This window comes from Apus apus, chromosome 14, assembly GCF_020740795.1.
Source record: "Apus apus isolate bApuApu2 chromosome 14, bApuApu2.pri.cur, whole genome shotgun sequence".
Taxonomy (NCBI): domain Eukaryota; kingdom Metazoa; phylum Chordata; class Aves; order Apodiformes; family Apodidae; genus Apus; species Apus apus.
In genome coordinates, this window is record NC_067295.1 from 6,594,659 (window position 1) to 6,612,023 (window position 17,365).

At 45.1% G+C, this 17,365-nt stretch overlaps 1 protein-coding gene across 2 annotated transcripts in view; it reads right to left on the minus strand.

The window, feature by feature from the left end:
- Positions 1–4,226, minus strand: part of FAM20C (FAM20C golgi associated secretory pathway kinase) — a 60,717-nt gene extending 56,491 nt beyond the window's left edge. The window contains exons 1-2 of one of the 2 annotated variants that reach the window (XM_051632347.1): positions 2,523–4,226; positions 520–692 (exon numbers count right to left, since the gene is read on the minus strand). In XM_051632347.1, coding sequence (XP_051488307.1) covers positions 520–692; positions 2,523–3,028 — 679 coding nt within the window. In that variant the 5' untranslated portion in view covers positions 3,029–4,226. The remainder of the gene's footprint in view (positions 1–519; positions 693–2,522) is intronic. The other variant, XM_051632346.1, reaches the window with a different exon arrangement.
- Between the last annotated feature and the right edge of the window lie 13,139 nt (positions 4,227–17,365).

The window sequence follows — 17,365 nt, forward strand, 5'->3', positions numbered from 1 at the left end:
TCGCCTTGCCCGGACCTCCCAGCGCGGTGCCCGGGGAAGCGGCAGCTCCGCAGAGCCCCGCGGCGCCCGGTGCTCCCGCAGCCATCGCTGCAGGGCTGCTGCATCTCTCCTTCCTCGGGAACACGAGCACTGCCAGACAAAGCCTTTTAAATAATAACCAGCTAATACTACGGATCTAGCTTGTGCAAGATGCTGTCTGCTTTTGGCCATCTCTTTTTTTTTTTTTTTTTTTTAATGTTATTATCTTATGTATTTTCAAGCTCTTTCATCATGACAAAAGATCTCTGAAATGAATGGGGTTTGCCTTGCTGGCAGACTTTTCAATTATTCAGGTAATACAGAGCTGGCAATATCTCTATGTTTAACAGGGAAAATGAGGGCAGAAGTCAGGAAGCAATGAGGGCAGAAGTCAGGCACGCCAGAGAGAAGAGCCATGCAAAATATTAATATTCAAACAGCAATGAGATCCTGAACAATGAGCAAATAATCATTAAAAAAAAGATATGTATCTGAACATACCAACACTGGTTATCTTTTGGGAGACCAGGTCTTGCAGTAAAGCCTCAATTGCAGGATTATGTCTGGAATACAACTCGTACCGATTAATGCCAATGTGGAATTTTAACCAGTTTGGGTAGGAGTCTATGGAGGTTTCTCCAGTTGGCAAAAATTCTTCATGATCTTCATTTTGCCTACCACCAAAAAAAAAAAAAAGAACAACAAAACAAAAACCCAAAAATGAGGAGAAAGAAATAACGTTATGGTTTGTAACAGGCATCAAGAAACAGGGCTTCAAAAGGTGACAACTTGGGAAGGCAAAGCACTATAGAGGTGGGAGAAGTCCCAGGTTTGTCCCTGTGCTGGCTGCACACCAGGAGTCTGCTCCTACCTGGGGCCAAAGGGAGATGGATTGTCACGTCCACTCCTCATGCCTTATTTAAAGCCCATGGAAGTCAAGAGCAAAATTCAGAGTAACATCACTGAGCCTTAGCAGAGGCCCTTATATAGCAGGAAGACAGACCTGCAAGTTTCACATTGTGTTTAGGTTGTGTTATGTTGCACACATCTTTTACAAGTTTGGCCCAAATGACAGCATCATCCTGAACTTTTATTTAAGAGGGATCTGGGTCTGGAAATGGAGAGTGCAGCAGTAACTTGACCTGTTGTACCCAATGCTCCCCTCTCTCTTCTTCAGAGAGAATGAGAAGAAACTGGATGGCTCTGAACTGGTGGCTAAATAACAAATTTGGGTGGTTTTGCCCCCTCCCCAGCAGTAAGATACAGTTACAAAAAAAGAATTGTTTAAAATTACTTTTAAGTCTTCGATTTCATGTTAGTTCTGTGAACTTTGGCTGCAGCCAGGGAGGAATTTTTTTACAACAGGCAGCTGCATTGTGGATATCAATGATAATTTCACTCTTCACCTACTGGTGATATGATCACAGACCTGCAATCCAGAAGTCCTCTGTGCTTTTAGTCACCTCCAGATGTTCACACATTTGTGACCCTTTTTCTTTTTTTAATTCTGTTTCTTTTTCTGAGATGCCAGAACTTTTACAGGTCATTTCACTTCACAGTCAGTTTTGATTATTAGGTGGAAGGGGCCCGGACAATTCACATGCTGATGGGGTGGAAATCAGGAATATTTCTCCTCTCTTTCTAAAGGTTTAGGTCATGCTGGCTGCTCTGTGGCTTGACAGAGCTTTTGCACGGTAGAATGCAGCTGTTTAAACATTACAATGTCAGTGTGCTTGGAAGAGGGTGCTGTTGTATTAGACAAGCCGTTTGATTTTTCAGTCATTGAGATTTCTCAGCACTTCTTACAAGCCAACAGGGCATACGATTCACTGAGGCAACTTGCTCCTTTGAAGGCTGCAGAGCAGCAGAGGTGCTAGGACACCGGGAATTAATTGAGGATGAAAAATGTAAGACAGATCAGATCCTGAAGGCAGAAATAACTGCCAGGCTAAATGCCTTTGTGATATCAGGCCTTGCTTTTGAGAAAAGTTAATGTATTACTGCCTGCTCTCACTGCTTAGCCCCTGCACCTCCAAGTGGGGGACCAGGAAGGTACTTCAGAGGGAGGCTCCCTCTGTGCTCCCCCCTTTCTTGCAGTTTTTCCGGTAGCATCTGCCTCTGGCTACAGATGGAGATGGGATATACTGGGGCATATGAACCCTTTGGCCTCAGTACTCCAGTCTTCTCCTGCTCCTGTGGTTATTCTGCATTTCACCACATTTTTTTGAAGGCACACAACCGGTCAAGCTTGTGTACGATTTATCTTTTTTTTTTTTCGCGGTGACACCGATTTGCTCTGTTTAACCCTCTGCCCACCCCAGCCCAAGCCCTTGCATCAATTCCCGTCAACGCCTGGCTCAAAACCTACATGATCAAAGGCAGCGACCGGGGGAAGAGCCGTGCCACGTTTCCACACCGAGCCCAGCACCCCCCGCCTCCCCCGTTCCCCGGGGCACGGCGCACGCTTGGGACCAACCCCCCCCCCCCTCCTCCCCGGTACTCACCATTCGGGCTGCTCGGCCGCCCGGGGGTTGAACCTGATGTCACTGTTGACATTGAAGAGGAGGTCGCCGTCGGCGAGCGGGGGCAGGGCGGGGCGGTAGAGCGGGTGCTGGAAGAGGGCGGCCAGCGGGGCGGCGGCGGCGGCGGGGGGCGGCGGGCGCGGAGCCCCCGGGGCGATCAGCCTCCGCGTCCGCAACGCCGCCCCCCCCGCAACGCCGGCACCGCCGCCTCCCGCCGCCCTTTCCGCCGCTTCCCTAGACTGGGAGGAGAGGTTGGAGCCTGGCTCGGCGCTGAAGTCCTGCAGGATCCGCAGCGTGTGCTTGCTGGGCCAGCGCGGGGCGGCGCGGGGCGGCGCGGCGGCGGGCGGCGGGCAGGAGCAGCCGGGGCGGCCCTCGGTTCCCCGCCGCTCCAGCCGCGGCAGCAGGTCGATCATGATGTGCATGGTGCAGGCGACGAGGAACACCATGAGGATCAGCACCCGGAACTTGCGGACCAGGAGCATTTTCATGGCCGGGGCGACTAATAAATTACCGGGGGAGGGGGAGGGAGGGGAGGCGGCGGGGTCGGTCGGGAGAGCTTTCGTGGAAAAAAACCCGGGCGGGCGTGGGTCTCCCAGCCCCCCCCCGGGGCTTTGGCTTTCTCCGTTCGGATCGGGAAGCGAGCGATCAAGTCAATAAAGTTATCTCCATAGACGCCGAGAAATAAACAGGCTAAAAACAATAGGTCCTCATTTCTCAGTACCATCAAGAACTTAGAAGGGGGAGGGAAAAAATAGAAAGAGGAAAAAAAAAATAAAAATATATATATATATATATATATAAAAAGAAGCGCCGGACCGAGCCTTTAAAATCAATCAGAAAACAAAGCCAGTGGCGTTGCAACATATAAAGCCATCTGTTCACGGTTTCTCTCTGTTTTTATTACAGCGAGCACAACAAACAGGGAAAGCTGGTTCTGGGAGAGAAACCGGCGTCTGACACTAGCTCTGATTAAAGAAAAAAATGTAATAATAATAATAAAAAAGATAGGGAGGAGGGGAAGGAAGAATAATATTAAGAAAACCTGTACGGAAAGGCGACAGAAGAAAAAAAATCATCCATAATATTTGGCTGTGCTGGAAACGCTGACTCCCTTCCTTTGAATCTGACCGGTGATGCAGCAGAAGCGCTTCCCGCTCGCTCTCGCTCCCTCTCTTCTCTCGGACTGTTTAAGAACATTGGCTGGAAAATAATTTTCTTAGAGCTGTTCCAGTTTCTTCATCCATCGCGTCCGGTGCTTGAGAGAGATTAGTATGTTCAACTGAGATCGAGTCTGGGTGGCTGCTGTATCCGAGCTGGGCTTTTGCTTTGGTTTAGGTTGGTTTTTTTTGGCTGCAAAACTGTCTGATGGCACAACTGCAACATAAAGGTTAAATATGGCACAGAGGGGGGAAAAGGGGGGGGGAGGATTAGAAGAAAGAAAGTAATATAAATCAGTAGAGGTTCTTTTTAGCAAAGAGGTCCTGTCTTTGATCTCTGCTGGGTCTTACAGATCTGCCTTAAAGAGAGAGAGAGAAAGGAAGAGAGAAGGGGGGAGAGAAGGGAGGAGGGGGGAGAGATCTTTGGCAGGTGCAGAGTGAAAACCTCTTTCAGCTATGCTGAATTCTGGAGACTGGTTGGACTAGTAGCTCTGCAGCTCCAGCTTTCAGTGGGTGTGTTAAATATTATGAGCGAGCCATGATTCCTGCCTTCCTCACGTCATAGTTAGGAGATTGGCTAAATAAACGCTACAGTGATAGTAACAGGAAAACCTCAACCAAAAGCGTTTTGGTTTTTTTTTTCCTCTCCTCCCTCCTTCCCACTCCCCTTTTCGTTCTACTGCAGCTCCATCTGGGGCAAGGAGAGGGCGTCTGTTCCACAAAGGTTTGCAAAAGAAAATATATTTAAAAAAAAAAAGAAAAAAGAAAATCATAATAAAGTGGCAGCGGAGAAGGGGATCTGCAGGAACAGAGCTGAGGAGTGTGAGCAGGGGCCGTGAGCCCAGGCTGGGAGCAGCGGTTCTGCTCTGTCACCGCCGGCCGCCTGCTCCCCCCGGCAGCCAGCCCCTCGCTGGAGCAAGGTCAGCACAGAAAGCTGCGTGCTCCGCTTCCTCCCGAGGAGCAGCCTTTATTTTTAATCCGAGATCCTGTGGGCTGTGATAATCCGTGAGGGTGCTGCGGGGTAATCTGCTCGCCCCGCTGCTGCCCTCGCTGCGCAGGCGGCTCCGTGGCTGGGTGGCCTGATGGCTGATGGAGCCGGTGGTCCCGGGGCCGGGGCAGCCTCTGGAGCCCAAAAATGTGCTGTTGATAATTGTCGAAGGTTGAGGGCAGTCTGAAGGAAGGGACAAGCCACTCCAGCAGTCTTCAGGTGATCAGGCAGGGATGCTCTGGGCTGCTGATTTTATCTTTGAGAGAAGGCTCCCCTGCACTTGATACGCCTTAGCAGGGCTCAAGCAGTTGTCAAGTAGTGCAGGAATAGGAATTGGGAAAGTTAATGAGTGTCTGGCTACCACCTTTCCATAGAATCATCTTAACACTAATACTGCTGGCCCATTTTTCCCTGGGTTAAGCAACATTAATGTGTTTCTTTTCCAAAAAAAGTATTTTTGCCCCCATGCTCCTTCCAGTATTGTTTTCTTACTGGGAGCTTCTGCAGAGCATTATGCTCTGCACTGCCCTGAAACACATCCAGGCACTGTTATAGTGTCACCATGTTTTGGACAAGTCACTACTTTTCAGACTGTAAAAAAAAAAAAAAAAAAAAAGAGCTGACAGGGCCATGATCCTCTGGAGTGCTCTCTACTTTTATGGAGGAATAAGACTTGCTGTCCTAGGGAGACCTCTTGGTTCCAGGTTTCAGACATACAGCTCACTGTAGATGCAGCACTTTGATTCCCATGGAAGACATCATGTCACCCTGGAGCTTTCAAGTGCAAGTGTACTTAAACTGTAGCAAAATGTTTTGCTATGGAGCCAGAAGCAAGGTTTTCCATCTTTTTCCACTTTTTCACCAAGGTCAGCTCAGTCAAAGGTCATCTGATTAGCTGGCTGTGAGGACAGTAGCACTGGTTCCTCATGTGCCATTGCCTCTACCACTGCTCAATAGCAGGTCTGCATGGTTCTGCTTATAAGTTAACTATCTCTTCATACAGTGACCTAAAGTTCAACTTAATTAATCTAATTTAACATGTTGGCATTTTAGATACATCAGAAAGGGCCTTGCAGTTTGGGTTCAGCTTGGGAAGCCACTACTGGTGGAAAGGGATATGGTATGTGATTGGGGGGCAGCAGGAATTGTGTGTGGAAGGCCATCTCTTTAGTTTGGGGGTTTTTTGTCTGCCTGTGGCTGCAGCCTTTCTCCTGCCCAGCTTCTGGTGCTGTCTCTTAGGGAAGTCAGCTGAGCTGGATTATTAATCAAGCCCAGGGAGACAAAAGGAGGCAGGTAGAAGCTAGAGGAGAGCAGTTTGAGCTGGTGCTCTGGGATAGGTGAGTGCAGTGTACACTGGTTCCTCTATATCAGTTGTGTTCCCTTTGCTGTGAGTTTGTTTGAGGCATTTTGGGTAAGTTGCTTGTACCACTTCATGTAAAGATAGAATATGACACATGATCTACTTTAATGTGGCACAGTGGGGTTTGTAGGTTACAGGTTGTAGCTCCAGGGTTGTTTTGTTTTTTTCCTTAGTGTTTGACCTGCTGAAGCTGAAGGCTATGATATCAGGTGAGGGGTGAGCCTGAGCAGGCACGATCAAGGGAAAGTTGAAAATGTATTCAAACAACTTTAACTTAAAGAACATATCTATTACTTTGCAGTAACAGAACATTGTGTCAAATGTGTCACAACTCCCCATGTGAGAGTTATGTAATGAAGCTGTGGTTAGCTTTGGGACATAAGGAAGTAAATCTAATTAGTTACATGGTTTTCAAAAGGTGAAATAGCAATATCATGCAGAAACAACTCCCTCAAACTGCATATTTTTTTTGTTGTTCTTGCCAGAATGACCTTTGGTGCACACTAGCTATCTGGTTAAGTATGGTTTCATTTAAATTGTGTCTGCCTGTGAGCTGAATCTCCACCTCTTTATTCCTTGAGCTTTTCATTCTTTGAGCCTTTCATGTGTTTCTAATAATGTACCCTATTCCCCCCTGTAACTCACCTTTATGGACAAGTTTTCTGAGGACCAAAGTTCTCTGGAGGTGTAAATAAAGGAGAGCTGTCTTAACTCTCTACATCTCTTCCCACATCTTCCTTCTTTTTCTTTTCCTTCCCCCCCTGGTTTTTTTGTTTGTTTTTTTGGTGGGATTTGGAAGAGTTGAGTCTTCTGAAAGACTATTTACTCCTGCTCCCTTGTACTTCTTGTGGGTCACTTGGGCTTGTGCCATTATTACATGGAGAAGAGGATGTGTCTTGGCTCTGGTCCCAGCCTCCTCAAAGTCTTGGGAAATATCTTACAAGCTGGTTAATGTGGGCTGTCTTCAGTGTGAAGTTTTCAGTTCCTGTTGACAGTCTGCAGGTATATTTTTTCCCTTAAATTGCCTGATTGGTATCTCTAAGGCTGCAGCCTTTCCCAGCCAGGATGGGCAGGTGATGTAACCTGAATCAGATTTTAATTTTGTCATCTTATTCAGTGTAACAAAGCAAGCTTTTAAGGAAAATAACATCAGATAATTCTTTGTTTCTCAACTTCAATATCTACAAACACCTTTATCCATTGGTGTGGTCATCTGTGAAATAAGATGCACTGGCTGGTTGGCAAACATGAGCTGAGAGAGGGCTTGTGGCTTTGCTTTGGGCTAAAGAACATGGTGTAATTCTCCATTTCCCAAGCCTTTCTTTCTTCATCTGGAGAAGGTCTGTTAATGATCAGCACCAGTGGTGAATTACAGCCCCTCTGTGCCTCCAAGCTCTGCTGATTGGTAAAGCGGGGGAATGAAACCAAGATGGGTCTAACTTTTCCATCTCGGGTGTAGGCTCCATCTCTAGCACACCTCAGCACAAAGATACTAGCCTCCCTGCTTTCCCATTGATCTCTGCTGTGAATAGGTTCAAGAATACAACCCTGATCTTGTTGTGGAGCCAATGCACCCTGAGGGTAAGTAAAGGGACTCCTCCTGCCTCTCTAATCATCTGTTTGGGAACACAGAGTAAGTGACGATCTCATGTTTGCATTCCTGTTGGTGGCCCCATGGGTCTGGAAGGGAGCCTAGTGTTTGGGCCAGGCTGGAGATGGGAACCTCAATATCTGCAGGGTTGGGAGGGCTGAGGTGGCTTGTGGTCAGGAAGCCACAGATTGTCGATGCGTGAAGCCAGTGAGATAAGTCAGGAGCTGAGTTGCAGGATGGGATAGCCTGGAGTTGTGCAGCAGGTACAAGATAAGGAGCCAGCAGGGCAGGCAGGCTCAGGGACCAGACCTAAGGGCTACCAAGACCGGTGCAGCTTCCCAGGATGACCTCAGTGCTGGCTCTGGGCAAGTGTGAGCTTGGTGCAGGAGAGCTTTGTGCTGGGGTCTGGGGTGTATAGCTTTGTAATAATGTCTGATTTGGGTAGTTTCAGAAGTTAGTTGTTTATTATTTTACTTTCCAATGTCTTGGGCTCAGTAAGAAAAATGTAAATGTTTCTGCTTACCTAAATTCTATGGAATTCCAGTACAAGGTCAACAGCTCTTCATTTCTGCTCTGCTGCCTGTTGGACCAGTGTTACCACTAATTGCTGGTATTATGTAAGCATGGAAAGAATAAGTTCTTAATGGAATATTATGGCATTAATAAGTTATCACATATAGCTCATTTCAATAATTTCAGTTAAATCCAGTCCCTTACATAGACTCTTTATTTTCTTTTTTGACCACTGAATTAAAATATTTTGTCTGTTTTCTTGGACACATTTGAATGTTATTGGAAATTTCACCCTGAATTATTACTATCACAAGCCAAGATTGCTTTGGTTCTAACAGGCTTTTAAGTTTGATATTACAGATTAACAATAAGCACATTTTTTTTGCATGTTCTACCTTTCCTTTTATTGAATAATACAATCAAGAATTCAGGAGTGGTTATTGTCATCTATGCTGGCATTTCTTAATTGTCTTGTGCATGAATTAGTAGCTTATCTGCTGGTGAAATCTATGTAGCTGTTTATTTTCCCCATTTTTGTCTGCTTGCCTCACTGAGCAGTGACAATGGTCAGTGTATGTGATAATGTGTTCAGGTAAATAAATGAAGCATGGTTTTAGGTGAGTAAACATACCCAGCTGTTATTTTCTCTGATCACAGTTTGCAGCCTTCTGATGCCAAGCTTGGATGCAACAGGGCAAAACTGTAAGTCAGGCCTGATTGCCCATTTTCAATCAGCATAATATTTTTATTGTTACTTCTAATGGAAAAATGGATTTTCCTTTCTGAAAACCTCTCTGTAAGGCTGGAAGTCCTGAGGGCATCACAGGCCTTGCCTGGCCCGTGCAGTGGGCTGCCTAGGGTGCTCTCTCTGCCCTCTCTTCTACCTCTGAAGATGTATCTGCTGACCCAATTTATTGGTGCTTTGCCTTATAAACACAGATCACACTGGCAGGCTGAGGGGTGCTGCATATTAACCTCCCACATGGTGAAAATCACCCTTATTGCTAAGGAATATGCTTGATACTGAACAGAAGGCAAGTCCATAAACTTGACTTTGTGTTGGTGCAGGATAGATCAGTGATACCTGCTAGAAGTGGTATGCTAATATGTGCTGTTTTGTGGGGGTTATTTTTTTGCTTTTAAAAAAAGGCAAACCAGTGTTGTCTTGATTGCCTTCCAGCCCAGGATTTTTTTTAAGCTATGGGATAATTTTTGAACAAACCTTGACCAGATCTCCTCCCCCAAATCACACAGGCAGTTTGGGTGCCCACTCCTTCCTGTAGTGGTTTTGTTAGTGTTGACTGGAGGGCCATGTGGTTGGCATCCCCTGTCACCAGCAGAGCTAGTGGGTATGGTCAAAGCATTAGTGCTGGGTGAAAGGTGGCTCATCCTGGAAATGCATCATCAACCTCAGCTGACTGCAGAAAGCCAAAGCTTCCAGTTTCAGCATTTGCTTTGGGTGTACCTGTTCCTATTTAATTTGGAGTACAATGTTCTAGATGATCCCAAAACTGAGGGATTGCTTGAGAAACCTATTGAAAGCAGAGAACTCGTAATTGTATTAAAGCAATGAAAGGGAAGGTTTTTCCCTGCCTGTTTATTACTCCTCATTTGCTGCAGATCAAGGGTTAGTGCCTCACTGGGATCAGCTGGCCTTGATTTCAATGAAATGCCATCTAATTATATCAGCTGAGGATCTGGTCCACAATGCTCAATTCTTCTGTTGGCTGGAACAAAGAGCTGCCTGGCAATGCAAGAACAAAACCTGTTATTGTTGGTGCTGGAGCAACGGGATTGGCCTGTTGAGGGCTCACAATTGTTCTAGCCATTCCAGTGGAGTACTCATATTGCATAAAGCTACACTACAGAGGGGCTGAAAAATTACTGTGATAGGATGTCATACTGAAAATAAGCTGTTAGGAGGTTGTGTTCTTATCTAAAAATGATTATTTAAGCTAAGTCAAAACAAATTATTTTGATGTGCATGATATAAGTCATGCACTACTTGAGTTATCATAATTTCATCTTCCTATAATAACTGATTCCTTTAAGAAGAATTGTGATTAAATAATCTGTATTCCTTGTGGACTTTCTGAGTTCAGGTAATAGTGCATGAATCTTTTTAAAGTGTATAAAACATGGCTTACTAAATTACACATAAAATCATTTTGCAGATTCATTGAAATCAATGGAGCTATGTGATTTATGCCTGGAGAAATTGTGTCCTGATGCTAAAATAAGCTGTAGTTCCACATGCACACAGGAAGCTTCTGCATGCTGCAGTCACACACAGACCCTTTTGAGTGCATACAAAAGCATGAATGCATGCAGACATGGACAGTTTAATTGCATACTGGAGAAGCTCTTCTGGGATTTCTTTTTTTTGTTGCTGTCTAATTTTGATTTGTATGGATGTTCTGACTTCTTAACTTGAGCTTTTTTCCTCTGGGCTGGCTAAATTTTCAATCAGATAATTTTAAGAAAACCTGAGGAAGTAAGAAAGCAAACCACAAAGATGTTTTGAGCATGCCACAGCCTGAAATAGGAATTAAAATACTAATAGAAAACCCTCATTGGAGAGTCTTAAAACTAGGCTGTGCAACCTAACAAACTGTGAATTACTGTGGCCCCAGGAGACACCAGGACTCTACCCATCTTGGATGCTCCCTGGCTATGTGATGCTGGAAAGTTGCTTTGCTTTCCATGTCAGATAAGGATACTCTTGAGCACTTTGAGAGAGATTAATAAAAGGCACTACAGAAGAGAGACTTATATTTTAGGTTTTGCTTCTTTGGAGAGTAATTCCTACTCTGAACTTTAACCCCATAAGAAATGCAAACTGTAGAAATATCCTAAATAGGAAGGTCTGAAACACTGGGGCTGCAGGTGAGTCACTGCATCACAAAACCCCTTAAACTGAGCAGGGTGCTTAGAGATATATGATTGCTTATATAAGTAAGGACAGTGTGATGTGACTGTACAAAGCACAGCAAGCCTCTGAGAGGGAGGCTTGTGAGAACCTCCTTGCACCTCCTCTTTTTCCTAGTCCCCTCTATTGTCCTACTCTCCTGTGGTTTATTTCCCAACCTGCATCTGAATTATACCATTCAAACTTGAGTTAAGGTGAGCCCAGGGCTGGCTTGGCCTTTCCCCTGATGAAGATGAGGGGAGTCTGCCATGGACTTGCCAAGGGTCTTTTCCCTCCCTTCCCACCAGCAGGATGGGTTTCTTTCAAAACAGCAAGAACTATTTTATTTTTTTTTTGTCAGTGGTTTCCACCCTTCTAGTCCTGAATTTGTCTATGTTTCCCTAGGGGTTTTTTCACACTGTCTCACTTCTTTGGGTTGCTCTGTGGATATGTTGCAATAGTAAAGTCTAGCGATTAAATTGGGTTATTTTGCATTTGCTGTTGAAGGTGGGAGGATGTGTTTAGCCTTCCTGGTAAAGCAGCTGCTCTGTTGTGAGGGAGGATGATCTGTAAGTGTGGGAGTGTGTCAGGGTGCTGGGGCCATGTTTGTTTTCTGGCTCTTCTTTCTTTTCAGGTCTTGGGCTCCTCCAAGGGATGGGCTCAAACTCTTGAGACAGCTTAGGTGCCTGAGCTGGAAGCATAATTGCCATAGACTCCCTTGTAAATCAGTCCTAACTGCCTTTGGCACTCTCATTTAGTTGAGAGAGAACAACACAGATTTCCGTAGGTAGGTTGGAGTAATAAGATTTGATTTATCTGCTCTTTCTCTTCAGATGGGGAATACTTTGAGGCAGGGCCTATCCTTTATTCTGTGTTTGTACAGTGCCTCCAGCAAGAGAGCAGTGTCCTCAGGTGGAATACAGGTTAAAAGAAGGATGGGGGTAATATATATTCACAGTGCCTGTAATCCAGTGGTGAAAGCAGTTGCTCACTTACCTTCTCTGCTGGAAGATAAACTCTGGGCAGTTGCCAAGAAATGTGTCAAGGTTATAACTGTCGGGTGGGTTGCAAACATGAATGTCAGACATGCAAAGTGAAAGTGGTTTCAAGTGCAGGCTTTTTCCTTCTCTGGTTCTTTGAAGATTGAGGTAACTTAAAAAGAAGAAAAAAGGTTTCCATGGAAATTTTTTGAAACTGAAGGAGTAAATATTAGTGTGTGCTTTGTTCTGTGTTCTTCTTGGCTGATAGAAGTCACAGTGTAAATGGACCTAACTGCTGAGTGACCTTTGCCAAAACTGGAGAGGAAGCCTTTGTTGTTGTCAGGGATGGGGATTATTTTTTTTTTTCAAGGTATGAAGTCTTTCAGGGAAGTGATTCACTGGTTTTAACTGAAACGTTGAGACACGGACAAGGTGACAAGATAGAGATCGTGGTGAATAACAAGCCTCAGTCAATTATTGACTAGCCCATCTCAGCACTGTTGTTTTCTTTGCTGACAAAATATCATGACCTTTGTATACAGAGCTGAGCCTGCAGGAACCATTGACCATTTTGGGTGTCACCAATGAGAAATGAACATTTTCTTGTTAGAAAGTGAATTGAATTCCCTCCTTGCAAAGCTTTTCCTATTATCTTTTAGATTAGTGTTCTATACGTGGCTGTCTGCTCTGATTTCTGTCCTTTCTTATATGAAAACATGCAGAATAGATACAAGTCTCTGTAGTAGCTGTTGTCTTGTAAAATATTTCAGAAGCTCAAGTAAAACTAGCTAGAGCAGGGCCAGTGTGGCCCAGCTCTCAGCTGGGACCCCTTAGACATAACTGCCATACAAACAAATGCTAATATGGGGATTCATATTAATATGGGTCCTTCTACAAATGGCAGGTCTGCTGTTTCTACTGGAGCTAATAGTTTGTAGAGCACAAGGACTTTGTTGTAACAGTGGCTGCAAAGATCTGCTTAGCTCATGTTTTGCTGCGTGAAGGTATTCACCTCCCTCCTTTCCAACTGCCTTCAAATATAGATCGTGCCCTTCTGGCAGGTTAGTCAGGGCACAGGGACTGGGCTTCTCAGTGCCTTTTGCATGGATGTTACTCCTTTCAGCACTGATGTAACCAGGAAATTCTGAAAAAGGGCTAATATCTGAGGCAGCATTATGCCCCTGAAGGTCTTTGCCTTGATGGGATAGGGAAGAGGCAGTTGGATCAGTTCCCTTCAGCTTAAACTGATAGCAAAACCTGGCTGTACTCAACTGCTTGCTGAAGTCAGCAGAAGCTCTGATCAAGGATCTTCAGCTTGGCAGTCTGATATTTGAGGGCTGAACAGATTGAATTAAAAGACTGGTGAAGCTCTTGGTTGTGATGTCATCACTGGGAGTAGAGGTCCTGCTCAGCTCACTGATGGTCAGCACTTTGCCAGACTAAGTTCTGCAAGGCCCATGTTCAGAGTAATGCAGACCTCTGTATATTGTAAAGCCACAAAGATTTTTTTGCTTGTTACCCATAAGGTCTGCTTTAGTATTCCAGTCTACAAATGGAAATGAGGGTAGGCAAGTCAAGTACTAAGGTTAATGAAAATTAAACTGTTTGTGTTTAGTTAAGAGGTGGAGTGATGCAGTGAGGTTTCTGGTATCTGATGCTTCTGTGCCACAGATAACAAAGAAGCCAGTAAGCAAAGTAAAAATTGCATGAAGAGTAAAGAAGTAGCAAATCCAAAAATACTTCAAAGACAGCACATTGGAACTCATAGGGTTTAAAAAGAAAAGCTTTGCAGCTTTGAGTATCAGTTGTATAGGTCCTCACAGTCCAATATGGATCTTTGCTCTATACTTCCCGTTTTTTGTTTTTTTTAATTTATTGTATTGTTCCTTAACCCACAAGATATAATTATAGGTTCCTTCTAATAATAATTACAGATAAACTGTGCCTTCTACCTCTGGTCTCTAGAGATAACACAGAAATAGCACTATGGGTAGTCAAGAACCTGAATGCTTTGCTTTATACCAGCAGCAGTGGCAGAAGTGGGCAGGGGGGTTGCAGATGGCAAAGGGCAGAGCACTAGTATGTGCTGAGTTTGGGTAGGACTTGGGGATGTGCACAACAGTAGGGTGAAGGCTGAGTGAGGATGGAGAGGAGGCTGCTTTCCCTAGGATGTCTTTGATGAAGGTCTATCAGGGTGTGACTTGTCCCATCTGCCACCTACACAGAACTGCAGAAGATCATATGAAACACCACTGCCAATGAAGTCCATAATGTTACTTTATGCACTGGGGGATATGCCATTTCCCAGCCTCTTGGCATGTACTGTTACTTGAAAACTTGATGTGGAGATCAGCATATGAATTAGGACCAAAAGGTCCTGCTGTGCAGCTGCTCCAAATGTGCCCCCCCTGCAGCAGTGCAGTGCTGGGGTGAGGGCTGAGGCCTGCCAACAGATGTCCAAGCACCCTCCAGGGTGAGCCCATTACAGAGGCAGCACAAAAGTCACAGAGCTTAATTGCTCTATTTCCCACCTGTTCTTGTGTTAGAAACCTGTGGCAAAATGGGAGTGAAATGGCCAATGGATCTCATGAGTCCAGCCAGCCTCAAGCTAGTTTCCTCATAAAGGACTTCAGAGAAACCAGCTGAACCCCCTTCTGTACATGGTCAAGCATTTTGGCTTAAAATCGGAAGGGAGACACTGGCATTGCTGCAAAATAGTTCAGGAGGGGTAAGGATGCTGGAAGGCACTGAAATCCATATTACTTTACCCCAGAGGGGAATATTGACAGCTTGTGTGCCCCTGTAGCCTCTTTTCTGCCATTAAATTTATAGAGGCTGTGTGCTGGTGCAGCAGCACTTCCTCATGTGCTCCTTCATTGCAGTGGCAGCAAGAATTGGGTGAAGACTGCCAAGGTGCTCCTGTTTGTACCCTTCAGCAGGTGCCATCTGAAGTAATTTAGTTCTTCACTTACTAGCACCTGACAGCCAGAACAACTGAGAAACAAGCAGAGAAGGAGAGCGAGGCGAAAAAGACTAGGGCTTGGAGACGTGTGAGACACAGCAGTGGCAATCACTTCAGAAGTCCTTTAATAGAAAGGTCTGTGGAAATTTTTTTTTCTCATCAGACCCAAGCACACAAAGGGCAGCCAGTGACCCCAGTTGCTGCCAGCAGATCCTCCAGGAGGGCTGTCCTTTTGACTGGGGCAGGCTAATGCCAGCAGTGGGAAAACTTGCCCTGGGTGCTGAATATGCATATTGGCATTCTTGAAACCCAAGCTGAACTTCTATTTAATCTTTCTGAGTCATGATTCAAGAAATAAAAATATGCAGGGATCACAGTTGTGGAGAAAAGCAGCAGAAACAGCTTTCTGGCACAAACATCCAAGCCATATTTCTCCAACAATAATTTCCCATGGAAGTTTAACTTCTGAAGGACATTAAAGTTAAATTGAACTATGGGTTTTCTAACATATGATGGTATTGTCAGTCTGGCAAGTCTGACAGCCACACAGTGGTAACACAATATGAAAAATGGTACACACATTTAAAGAAAAAACATGGGGGAACTCTTCCCAGAGTCTGCATTCATGTTGCCATCCCTGTGTGACTGTGGCCGTGTCATTTAATTTCATTGCATCATCTGAAAATGGGTGTGAAATTAGTACCATATGCAGCTGGCATATAAAGACTAGGGGAATAAATCATAGTGAGAAGATCACGTTGTCCTTAGAGAGGAAAAACTGGAGGCTGGGCACATCTGTAACTGTGCTTTCTCATCTGCCAGGTGGGTGAGCAGGCACGTGGTGAGTACTTGTCTTGCTTGGGGTGAGGGAACCCAGCAGCATCTCTGTGTCGTGGGCTGCCATGGAAGGCAGATCAGCCTTGTAGTGCACCATGTTGAGGACTGTCCCCTAATTGCAATGGCCTGGGACACACATGCTGAGGGCTGGCTGTGGCTGGGATGGCTGGGCCAGCCAGATGTGCCTTTGCTAATCATAACAGGAATTGCCTTATGAGCAAAGCTCCATCTGGGCCGCCCACGTAAGCTGCGGGGTATTGGCTTGTCTTCTCCTGGACAGGTTATGTAATGGCATCAGAAATCAAATATTTGGATTTCACCTTTTCTGAACATCTGGCTGCTTACAGTTTAAGCCAGCTGACTTTGAGGCTCCCAGTTAGAAACAAGGCACTGGGCATGCAGGCATGGAAAAGAAATGCTGAAAGGATGCCAAGACAGTGACCTTGGATTTAATTTTCAAATTCAAGCAAGTACATTTTCTCCACTCAGCTCAAAGTTCCAGCAAGAGCAGTCTTGTGGTGTGTTGACTTCTCTAGCCCTAATTCAGCACTTCTCTGAAAGAATGTGTCTCTCCTCCAGTGCTGCATTACTACCTTTGAAACCAGCAGAGAGGAGGGCACAGGAACCCTGCGAGGAGCTGGGATGTGACCTTAGGCTGGTGGTGTCTATGAAAAGGGTCCAGTCGACTTCAGCAGGTTTTTGAGTGAGCTCATAAAAGGCTGCTGGCAAGGCACTCTGTAGTGCCCTTACAGCATTTTAATTTCCTCCCTTTGCTGGTCTTGGATAGTCTGAACCTCCTGACCTTTGGTGCATGCTGATCATCTTCTGTTTTTCACCAGGGAAGCAAAACCCAGGACAAGTTTTGCTGGAGAATTGTCAGAAGTGATTGCAGCTTTTAATTTGCTTGACTTACTGGCTGAGGTCCATGTTGGCAGATACTTCAGTAGCTCATTATTGCTGGAGGCTTTTCTCAATGTGTGTTCTTAAAGCTATGTTTGAGGTATCTGGTATGTCCTGAGCTGTGTCCCTTCTGCAGCCAGCTTCAGGATCCCCTTCTCAAGTGAGCCAAGTCAGTGGGATTGTGTGTTGCAGCAGCATGTAAAGATACAGAGTTTTCACAGCCTTGTTCTTAATGTTTTTTGAGCTCAGGAACTTTGAGGTAGTGAGAAGATAAGTATGGTAGTCTGTTCCTTCAAAGCCCCCCAGCATTTTTAACTGTATTTGTAATTATTGTAGCAGATAATAAACACAATCCATGCACCCATGCACATAAACCAGCATTATTTTCTGCTTAGCCTGTGTGTTTCATGTAGAAATCTGGATGACAGCCAGATCAGTAAATTACTCTGATTTTTAGTGGAAATAAGAACCATGACAGATGTACTGTGTACTGAAAAGAGTTAAAAATAACTCTTTGCAGTCTTTCTGCTTGCCTTTACACAAAATACATAATATACAGAACAGTGCTTGTTTAGCATATGGAGACTTTAACATTAATGATTGCCTCCACTATTTCTGAGAGTTTGCCA